This window comes from Hetaerina americana, unplaced genomic scaffold, assembly GCF_022747635.1.
Source record: "Hetaerina americana unplaced genomic scaffold, ioHetAmer1.1.p SCAF_8, whole genome shotgun sequence".
Lineage (NCBI taxonomy): Eukaryota > Metazoa > Arthropoda > Insecta > Odonata > Calopterygidae > Hetaerina > Hetaerina americana.
Genome location: NW_027287427.1, coordinates 22,930,394 through 22,942,446, shown reverse-complemented (window position 1 = coordinate 22,942,446; position 12,053 = coordinate 22,930,394). Strand labels below are relative to the sequence as shown.

At 34.7% G+C, this 12,053-nt stretch overlaps 2 protein-coding genes across 4 annotated transcripts in view; one reads left to right on the top strand and one right to left on the bottom strand.

The window, feature by feature from the left end:
• Spt20 (transcription factor Spt20 homolog) overlaps window positions 1-8,964 on the bottom strand; it is a 60,355-nt gene extending 51,391 nt beyond the window's left edge. For 2 of the 3 annotated variants that reach the window (XM_071597086.1, XM_071597088.1), the window contains exons 1-4: window positions 8,022-8,287; window positions 7,793-7,936; window positions 4,287-4,766; window positions 2,829-3,041 (exon numbers count right to left, since the gene is read on the bottom strand). In XM_071597086.1, coding sequence (XP_071453187.1) covers window positions 2,829-3,041; window positions 4,287-4,766; window positions 7,793-7,936; window positions 8,022-8,057 — 873 coding nt within the window. In that variant the 5' untranslated portion in view covers window positions 8,058-8,287. The other variant, XM_071597087.1, reaches the window with a different exon arrangement.
• An 84-nt stretch (window positions 8,965-9,048) lies between these two features.
• The window catches only part of Rrp45 (exosome complex component Rrp45), a 45,779-nt gene continuing 42,774 nt past the window's right edge, over window positions 9,049-12,053 (top strand). The window contains exons 1-3 of the mRNA XM_071597085.1: window positions 9,049-9,211; window positions 9,439-9,533; window positions 9,608-9,830. Of these exons, the coding sequence (XP_071453186.1) occupies window positions 9,146-9,211; window positions 9,439-9,533; window positions 9,608-9,830 (384 nt within the window). The 5' untranslated portion in view covers window positions 9,049-9,145. The remainder of the gene's footprint in view (window positions 9,212-9,438; window positions 9,534-9,607; window positions 9,831-12,053) is intronic.

Here is a 12,053-nt window from a genome sequence, read left to right as displayed (position 1 = left end):
CCCTAGATTTCTGACAAAAAGATTTATTAGGAACATGGAAGACTTCCTTTGACGCATGCTTTCTCTTCTTCTCGCATAGAGTGCAAAAGGATTAGATCATTTTTTTCACACCAGATCTCAACCTTACATTAACCTTGGTTTTAGATAGCTTTTACTGGTCCCCTCAAAAATGTAAATGTTTTACTGCAATTCAAAAGGAGCCATTATGTTGACCACAACTAACTAAACCTTACAGGGTCAGACTTCAAAATGCTGAAGTTTTGAATATCCATCACATGAAAGAGAGAATGTATGTTCTCTCTTTCAGAGAAGGAAGGGAGAATGAATGTTCTCTCTCTGGAAGGTGTCCTACATAATCATGCATGTTACTTTTATCATAATTGCAAAATCAATCAACAGTTTAATCTAACCTGATTTGTTTGGGTTTAAGTACCAGTGACGGCTCAGGCTTTGCAAAAAGAAAAGTACATTACCGAAGGAACCGGCAAAAGAAATATGTTAATTCAAGGTTAATGTAAAATTGAAATTTGGGACCAAATACTTCAAAAGTATGTCTTCATGTTCTGAAAATAAAACACCTCACGGGACTATAATAAAATAAATATTAAAAGAAACAACACTTCGTTTACACGATTAGGTGCAGTGCTGAAAAATTGGAATTGTGACTTCACACACAAGAAAGTAATCTATGCATCATAAGTTTTCCCACATTTCATACATACATTTTCTGTTTCAAAATTTCTAGTTTCAACTTGATTTCCAATACATTACAACCCTGCTCGAGCAATACTAATATTATACATCATAATAAAATGGCATGTAACTAAGATTAAAAAGCTGCTTGTCATTTTAAGCAATTGCCAGGAATTTAGAGCATAAGGCAGCCACTAGAGAAAGGACTATGTGATAACCTTTGACAATGACTGAAAGTGATACTAAACTGTAAGTGATGTGGAAAGATAATGAGAAGTAGGAATGTATGCGTGATGTTTGAAGGAGCATGATTTTGGATGGGGATGATGTTGGATAACGCATGATTTTGAATGCATGACGCTGGGCCGTGGGTAATTTTGTATAGTGATGTTTGACAGAGTAATGATACTGACTTTGCATTTTCTTTGATTATCTTCATACGTAGATGCTTGTTTTGTTTTATAATTGAATGAGAATCTGTTTTTAATTAGATGGAATGTATTTTACCACAGAGATTGGTGTTCAGTATTTCCTATTATTGTAAAATATACGTTTATTTTGTTTGATTATTTTTTGTGTACAGCAACTTAGTTTAGAATTTTTATGATTAAAAGCTTGTTTTGTTTTCATGAAACTAAGATGCTGAGATGTTTCCTGCCATATATCCAGAAGGGTAATTTCGAATCTGATGTTAATGATTTATGAGCCACAAGACACTGAATAGCTGCACATGTATATAGTACTAATACTTTTTAAAGAAGCGATTCCGCTGAATTATGACATTCCACGCAGTTTATATAACCAAGTCAGCAGACAACTACTCCTATGCTCAATGAAAAAATTGATTAACAAGCCTCATTAATAGCAATAACTTATTTGGAAAGTAAAAAGCATAAAAGCTTTGTCACAAAACAAAACATGAGAAAATTATGATAAAAGCCAACTTGTCATCACAGTGAGATGGAGAGACTACATTCTGGGTTTCAAGAACATAAATTTGCGGTTTTGATTGCAATTCTTTATATGGAGAGCTGTTCAGACTATACTTTTGAAGATTGTGTAAATATGAGGTTTCATTGTGGTTATTAAAACATTTTCCAGTTTACCATGATTATTTGTATTTCCAAAATGCATGCGAAATGAAACGACCCATTAACAGCCCATCAGCATCAATTATGAAATGGAATTAACATAATGCTTGTGCCATGGGAATGTTAATGGAATCTTAAAATTTCTAGTAATCAACTATCCAGTCACTAATATAACTGACATTTCAACATAACATGAAACCTTTCAAATTAAAAAATGCACATCAAATAAATTATCAATTTTTTCGAGAAATTAACCTGGACATCTCAGTGCAAATAAGCAATACTCAACCGTTTGAAAAAACGAAATTACAACACGCAATAATCAATAATCAACACATTAACCTCATCACCTCTTTAAAAGCTACTGAAAACTTAAAAGAACAGACATTAAGAAACCACTTGGCATTGGACCAATCATAATTAAACCAATAACCAAGCATTTCCACAAACTGTAACATAATTGACAAAGAAATAACTTTAATGCCAATCATGCTACAGATACAACAGTGTGACAATGGGGAAATATAATGAGGCATATTAATGAGAACTACACAAATGAATCGTCTAAATTGGAATGTCTACATGCTAAAAGTGGGAACACCTGCACAATTAATTACATAATTTTTTTACTTTTTATCACTGTATGCATTCAGTGTTTTTTCAGCATTCAGTTCAATTTTATCATCCAGTATGCAATAATTTTCCATCATTAGAATCAGCCTTGGTTCCTATCAAGTCTAAAGGCTTTTTGATTTGTGATTCAAGGTATATAATTCTATATTGATTAATAGCTGCTAATGGTTGATTAAATTTGTGATTTTTTGTTAGGCCAAACAAAAAACTAAAAATCATAAAAATTTTTATCACCATTTCCACAAAACTTAGTGAACTGAAATTTATCTTCAATGTAACTGAGATTTTCCTACAACTCAATAAGACCAATGCAAGACAGCATTATCCATTACAGCAGCATAAACATAGCATTTTTTTACCACCATGGCAATCTTATTGCCAATTAGAAAACCATCAAAAGATGCTACATACCCATGAAAATTTGCGTGCACGTCTAACTAGGGATTCAGAGCTTAAAAGGGTGTGATGACGATGCAGTCGGTTGGCTACAACAGAGACCGATGGAGATGGATCCAGGCAAAGGGGGCCTTGTGTTGCCAGCACAAGCTGACTCTCCAAGGCCAAACGCTCCTCAGTACTCCACCCACCACCACTGGTCAAGGCACCAACATCACCCAAGATACTCTGCCAACAAAATAAAAATCTAAACAACTGTCCCAGAATCTGAATAGGTGCCCACTTAGGCAGATTCAACTTATTAACAATCAAGAAAAACAATTGACTATATGATAGCAAATGTTTCCAACAGAGATGCATCAGCTTAAGCCAAACAAGAAAAAGTTTAAGTTTTTGGCTTTGATCAAGGACTACATATTAATACTAAGTGATATAAAATAAAAAGTTTAGAATAATACTCAGTCCAGTATCAATACTTAGAAGTACAAGAATTCAAGACTGCAAGTTAAAAATGTCATCATTTTACCAAATAGCTGAGTGTGTCATGAAAATTTAAATACCAGGTGTCCTTATTCAGCAAATCAAGTATAAAATATTCAGCTATTCATTGGATGTGCACATGAGAAAACAGCATGAGACAAAGTAATATTAATTCACAAATACAATATATCCTAAGGATTTGATGTAAGCTCTACAATGAACACTTACTCAATTAAATTACTTTTATCGACCTAATTACTTGTACAGTACTGGTACAGTAAACATGCTAATAATACATAATCCTTAAAGGGGAAACATTTTGGGGCTTTGTCAAAGAATAACTCTTCTATTCAATACTGGTAACACTGAGGAAACTATGTACATAACAATACTTATACAAATTTGAAGAAACATTACTAAGAGAAAACTTAGTTAACATGGAAGGAAATAATTTTTTACCCAAGTTGATGAGTTCACATCTTTATTCCACAAATTTGTTGTAGCATGCCAATTTTTTATGAATGAACCATAAATATTAAATTAGAAAGGAGGATTCCATTATCACTAAATTATGGGATTCAATTATTAAGATAAAACCAAATGACAAAAACAAATCAATGAACCTCCACTTCTAATAAATTCCATTAAATTGAACCTCCGTTCCTGAATCACTTCCAACGCTGCCTTCACCCACTGCTATTTACCATTACATGGTTTGCATGCACGTGAATTCTAAATATCACTGTGAAAGTGAATCAATAAAATATTAGGAAAAAGTGATTATCATTACGTGTTTAGGGAAAAGTGCACGTAAATTCTGCAGGTACATGTGGTTGATTTTACAAGGAATATCCAAGTCCCAGTGTAAAATGACTGATATTCATTAAGAATAAAATGGAAAGGGTTAGTTGATAACACAAGCTCCATTAATCTCTATGTGCACACTCTGGTGAGATCAAGCATACTATTGCACCCTAGCAGCCCAGCAATCACCTGGGTTGTAGGTCTCAATAAAACATGGTGAGTCCTGCAGATGCTTGGTGGCACCAATCCCTGAGATGAGAGACTGTCTGGATCCTCTTGCTGCTCCGATGCATGACCCATGGGGAGCCTATAGTCCCGCACCTCAGCGACCACACACCCACTGTAGAAGTAGCTGGTACTTCCTTTCCTCCCAACACCCTCCGTCTTTTCGAGCAGCTCTGCAAGAGGCTGAGGGAGTTCTTCATTGTCCAAATATCGCAGGAGCTCATCATCTTCATAGGGCAATGGGGAAGTTTCAACCTCCAGCAAGCCATCATCATCCTCAGCTTGGGCAAGCCCTTCACCTGCCACTCCCTTGGCACTTGGCATGCACCGTGACCGAACCATCAAGGAATATCCACGGTTACCAGGGTAGAGATTGACCACTAGCGTGTTAAGTTTCTCTCTTTCGACTAGTTTGGATAGGAGGAAGGAGGTTGGGTTAAGGTGCTGGGAGAAAAGAGGGAGAAAAAACATTTAAATAACTGTTTCCAAGAACACAACAAAGGATTTCAGATACACAAGTATAAGCGAAATAAATGACTTTTAATAAAGTCTGGAAATATTAAGGAAAACATACTGACATATATTTGCATTACTTTGCAATTAATTCATTTTGGCTAAAGGAGTAAGAATTTTCAAGATTTTATCATAATTATACTGTTAAGGAGAAACCATGGGGTAGAAATTCAATTGAGGATATCTTAGCATTTCTTTTATACCATTTAACCAAATATCACATATAAGGCACCATAGAAGATCCTGGATCAAAGGATAAAATTGCATTAATTGTGGGGGGCACAAAGCTAGGGCATTATATTAGTGTTATTTCACCCTTCCCAGAAGCTTGAATATTCCCACTTTTGTTACCTAAAGTAGCTTACACAACCATTCTGGCAATAAGAATAGGCATTTACACAATAAAGTGATTGGGTTAGATTTTAAAATGATTCCTCCAGCAATCTTGAAGGCACTTAGACTCACGGTGGACTAAAATCAGGTAACCCATTAAGCACTGATAATGTCACATCTGGTTAGGTACTCCTAATGCAAAAATGGGTGCATTCTTAAATAAGTGAATGCAATGAACAAACAACTGGCCCCAACATTTTTTAAAGACTTAATGAGCATTTACATCAATTTCCTCTCCACACTCACCAAAATATATTTGAAAAAGATTCAACCCTACCATAAATTAATTTTAAAATATTTCCATTAATTTTCTACTTGGCTTTATCTTCATTATAAATAACCAATGTGAAACCTAATCCTAATAGAAGAGTTTCAGTGACCAATGACTTTTGGCCAAAAACGACCAAAAAGCTATAATTGGAGGCATGGCCAGTGATAGGCACGCACATAAAACAAAGAGGCTTGAGTAAACTAAGAGACTTGACCAGTTTCATGCATTATAGTAAGGGAATTGCACCAATTGTTAGATTACAGCATTAGATTATAACATCCATGAAAATAATTAGGATAAGACTCCAGTTCTACCTTCAAAAAGAAAACTATCCTGAAATAAGGAAATCTTAAACAGGAAGGGCTGTACAGAGTTTGACTGAATACTTTTATGTGACCATAGCACATAATTAATCTAGCACATGTGTTGGATGGAAGAAGGTACTGCCACAGTCTCAATCTTGCCCTAATTAAGCCAAATTTTTATTATTGACACAAACAGAGGACCAATATTTTGATTGAATTACTGATTATAAAAAAAATTAATAATGTGTGCTTCTACTTAGTATTATTATAAACCATTCATACATCATTCAACAAATGTTGACAGGTGATTATTTTCCCAGGACTTCCTATCTGCTATATATGTTCTACACTCAAATGTATGCATATATATATGTGTGTGTTTATATATATATAAATACTTACTTATATTTATTTATATATATATATATATATATATATATATATATATATATATATATATATATATATATATATATATATATAACTACACAAAAATGCATACATGTACATAACACACACACTCATATTATATATATATGAGAGTGTGTTATGGGCATGTGAGCATGTACGTTTTTGTATGAATGTATGTATACATAGTTATATATATATACATATATATATATATATATATATATATATATATATATATATATATATATTAACACATATGAGTATATATATATATATATACATATATATATATATATATATATATATATATATATATATATAAATTTTTTAGTATACACTCACATTCTTAATGGAAAGAACTGATAGAAATGTGGTACTCTTCAACCGGTTTTGAAAAACAGGAAAGGTTTGCAATTATTTAATTAAATTAACACAACATTGAGAAAGGGCAATAAAATGAAAATGCTAAGAGCAGAAAAAGGCATATATAATTATTTAAAACGCTTTTCCTCCACATGATAAGCACTTGATTGTAATCCATGAGAGTTCATTGACCCCTCAATTCCAATATTTTTGGCAAATTTCATGGGAATAAAGTTATAATTTCCAGTAAATTGGCTACTACAGAATGTAATAGGTATATTTTAACCGAAGGATAATTAATTAGAGCACAAACAATTAAAAGTATGAGGGTATTGGCAAAAAGTGTTGCACAAAAATGAAGTTCTCTAACAAAGGAAATTCGTCCTCATAAAATAATTGTAGCATATAATGAGAAAATAATATACATATGGAGTATAAATAAATTGCAGAGGTATACGTTGATGTGGTATAACCCCATAACTGCAATTATACTAAATCAACTTATATTTCTATATCTTAATGGATATGAATCAGTTGGTAGCTACATTTGGCACACTGCGATGCATTAAGGAAAATCTTTATCCATTCCAATTGAATTAAGTTTCAGCAGAATATAGTAGCGAGTGGGTAATGAGATGCACATGCAACAGCAAATAAAATGTATGTTCCAGTTTTGACACACTTAAATCGCATGTAAGTCTGAAATGTTATCCATATAAATGCAAGCATTCTTAAGCTATGTTTAAAACCAATAATTCACATTTTTCAGAATATCGGAAAAATTATCCGATTCAAAATTTGACATACTACTTCCAAAAGTATTTCCATACTGCTTCCAAACACAAAAACAAACTATATAAATAAGTTATTTACATTAAATGCCAATTCCAACACATTTTCACAAGAAGAAAAAAATAGTGTGCAAAGAACCCAGGAAAACGATATCGACAGCACTGAGTAATAAATATATTTCAAGGTTAGCTTGCTGATCATTATAAATCACGAGGCCGTGACAAGCCAAAATGAAACGTTTGTTGAGGCAACACAAATAATAACATGAAATAAGCAACAAACACCAAGCAAATCTATTCTTGGGAAAAACATTGGTGATGTTTACATAAAAAAATCAATATTACTTCATCAATAAGCAATATATAACAAACACACATGAAAAGCATGCATTCTACAATGACGACAGAAGCTAGAACATGTACCTTTAATTCTGGAAGGGAAACAAATCCAGATTCCTCTTCATAGAGTTCTCTCAATTTTTGGTGTATAGAAACAAAAGTTGAACCATTCCTTTCCTGAATATGCTGCACTGATGAAGGCTTTCTTGTAGCAATGTGAATAATATGCTGAAATGTTGATTGCCATGATGAGAACATAATAGATTTTTCCTCCTTACGGTTCGATTTTATAAAAATTGATCCATATACTCACTTCAGCCTTCTCACATGCAGCCTCCAGGCTTTGCATGGTTGTCTCTTGGTATCCTCATTCAGCTAACCACAGGAGTATTTTAAAGAGCCAGAAAATATATGGATTAATAGCCGACATGGGTTCTGACTCTGAAAACAAATTTGAAACACCAAATCACTTCCCCACATATCACAACACAAACATGGAAAACTTCTTTTCAGTTACTTCTGTGTTCCTTGTCGAACAAGGAATGTACCACTTAGGCTTCAAATTAACTCGAAAAATGTATGATTACCTACTATGTTCTTGATGAGTTTCAAATACTTTAAAGAGATTCCTTGCACCACTATCACGAAGAACGTTCACGTCAATAAAATGAGCTGACTTAGAAAGTACGTTTGTAAGTTACTTTACGTCGTAAAGAAAGAAAACACACATAGGACTGACTAATGGACATATAACAGAGCGATTTATAAATATGTCACCTAACACGAATGTATTATTGTGAGCGAAAAGAAACCTTCAATTTTGCCGGCTTTGTCCGAAGAGAAAGACGTCGTCTGCACCTTGACAAGTGAGTAGTTTGACATTTCAAACCATATTTCCCGGCGTAGAAATACACGAAAAAACTTAACAGGTGTACAATATAAAAAATGGGCAATAACGCCGTATATCTCATTTTCTCATGACGTATTGTTTAACGAAGGTCTAAACATTAAACAGCGTTTGGTTACCCCACCTTGCGGATGCCTATACTCGTAGTCGTACAGGCAGCCATCAGCTGCCGCAAGCGAGGTACGTATTTTGTCGCTAATAGTCCATTATGGGCGAACATAAAGATTACCCCTAGCAAGTTTGATGACAGAATGTATATTCCTTAAAGTAACGAAAGTCACTGAAATAGTAGCTATTACGTGTAGCGGGTAGCACGTGAAATTTTTCCCGATCGGTGCCCAGTTTACAAACATACTTCGTGCATTTTACCGACTACTAACGGCAGCAACATGGAACTACTACGTTTTCTTAAGTTCTCCTAGAGGGTGCTAGTTTGAAATTAGGCGGATGAATGTGAAGAGGTGCTTAAGTGTTTTGGCTCGGAAATTATGATGTAATGAAATAATTTTCATTTATTGTGCTCTAAAAAAATGAAAGAAGTATTTCTATCTACATGTGAGAAGGAATTCATCCCAAGAGCTGCATCTGAAGGAAGGGTGAGTTAAAAAGTAACACTGCAGGGTGGCATGGTTTCATACTGATCGAGTAAATTTGCAGTTGATACTTGTTGAGCTTCTTGTTTATCATAAGAAGAATTCTCCAAATAAATGCTTTTCAACGTGTCAGGATTGTAGAAACTTTTAATGGAAGAGACAAGTATATATGTGGTCCGACAAACTGCAGGAAATATCTTACTTTTGTTTTCTTTGTGTTTACATGTTAGCGGCTCGATGGACGAAGTGCTTTGGAGTACAGGAAACTGCGAATTGACTATGGTGGAGATTGGGGTTGCTGTCTAGTTTGCCTGGGTGATACCAAGTACTGAACCTTTGTACTCTGTAATGTGCATCCTTGATTATTTTTTCTCCTTAATTTTTCCGTTACCTTTTCAGAGTATTAGCCCAAGGTTCATGTGAAATTGTGCAGCCTAAAACAACGAGGCCCAATGAAGGTATTCTATTCGTAAACGTGGAGTTCTCCCCGATGGGAGCTCCACATTTTGAACAGGGAAGGCCATCTGAACAAGCCGTGCAATGTAACAGACTCGTCGAGAAATGTATAAAAGAATCAAGATGTGTTGACCTGGAGTCACTGTGCATTGTTTCTGATGAAAAGGTAGTGTGTTTACATATTCTTAATTTATGCAAACGTAGAAGTGTGTATAATTTATGAAATCAAATGTGTTGGTAAATTTTACCGTAACCATGCTTTCCTGCAAACTTGAGGAAAGTGCACCTTAACTTAATGCCCCATAATTTAAATGCAAACATTTTCATGAGAAAACGTGAGGGATATGCTTATTCTCTGTTTTAGGTAATGCCTCATTTCGTTCAAAATCACTTAGTTTGGCCACGTGTGGCCTCTTATAACTGATTTATTTCCATTTTTTCGTATGCGGACATTGATACATGGTGTAATCATTGCGATTTTGGGCGTCGATGCCCTCGTGTGTTTTGAAGAATTGCTGTTCCGGTTTAGTGGAACCCCCATAATTCCAATTTAGTGTATCCTTCGTTTTAATATCTATTTTTCTATGTATGTCTGTCACATCTGTTTGACATGCCTTATATTGAAGTAAGATCTGGCGCTTTCCCGGCGTGTTTGCTTCATGAAGTTTTCTCGAGTCTTCCACCGGGTCAGGGGTTCCATGTTGGCTGACGTTTCGATGCCCGACTCGTGCATCGTCCTCAGGGTAGAATCATCTACCCTGAGGACGTTGTTCGAGTCGGTCATCGAAACGTGGGCCAACATGGAAGACCCGAGAAAACTTAATGATGCGTTATAACATGTATTTTTACCCATTTCTATAATCCCTGGGCAAATAAGAATGATTATTTCGAGATTGCTATTAAATTTATTCGTATTGCTTGTTTATGTACCATTTTTTTTTAAGTTTGGTGTCGAATTGAAGACTGAATTTTAAAGTGATGCCATTTTATTTTTTAGATTTCTTAAATGGTGCCAATTACCATTAAAGTCATAATTTTACTATGGCACCAGTTCATCAAAAGCTCTGGGGGGAATCGTTAGGGTTTTTTTGTAGTTTTGGGAAAAATAGAATTACTTACATTTTGAACAATTAAACTTTCATACTTTGCGGAAATATAATGTACAATGATTAATAGCAAGCACCATGTGTACTGTCATAATGACTTCAGAGCATAGTAGCTATCATCTTATTTGACAGTCATAGATTCATGAAGTTGGAGTAACTCTATAATGGCTGTATCAAGTAACTCATTAAGCAGATAGTTAAAAGTATATTTGGCACCATTGCAATAAATGCTGTACTATTTTCAGCGATGGTACTGACTTGAACCTAATTAATAGCTTTATATTTCAGTTAGTCTTGGCTATCTTGCTGTTGTGTGGTATACTTGAGTGTGTGGTTTACGAAGTCTAATTGAGCCCTAGCAAGAAGTGTGTGGGGGTTACTTGGTGGGTGGTCCATGGGGGCTGGACGTGAATGAGGCAGATACCTCCATCAGATTTCAGAACTGTTACTGAATGAAAGGCAATTTTTTACCAGCACTAGATTGCAGGCTTAAGATATGCTGCAATTAATGCATTGATAATAAGTTACATTGTTGTGTGTATGTTGACAACTGAGACACTTAGTATGCCCTATTTCCTCTGACTGTGTCAGCAACCCAAAATGCTCCTGGTTTGATCAGTTATCATTGTAATGTTGCTAGCACACCAATATAAATGTCACTTGGTGCACAAGTGGCCTCTAGACCCCAAACTGTTGATCTTTTCAGCAAATATTTTCAAACCTTATTTGTGGCGAATTAACATACTCACATAGATACTTCAAACTTCCATCTATAATGTAGAAGCGTAAGTTAAGTAAAAACCTTAAAACTGAGTTATAATTTCAAAACATTGTGCCAGTCCCAATTTAAATTTCCCATGGTGATAGTCATGGTTTGATGAGTAACCTACAACCGGCAGCATGATACCAGAATGCAACAATAGTGTAAGCATGGCCACTCGACTTTCAAATTGCACTACCGAGTAATGGCAATCTCTTGTTCTTTTATTCAATAGTAAGAGGGGCAGAAACATCAAAATTCATCGATGAATTGAAGTTCAGAATGATGCTGTGCATATTCCGCTATAAGAGTTAAGTCTGGACTAGAAGTTCCTAAGCAATGTCATTTCCATTTCAGACTCCCATTGACTAGGTCAAGCACATTGTGAGGCTTTTAGACCAGTCAAAGCTATGGTTTTTCTAGACATATCTGTGAACTTTTGAAGCACTGATATACTTCTATTATATACCGTGGGGACTCCTTATGAAATTGGTATGAGTGAGAAAGATTAGTATTAAAATAT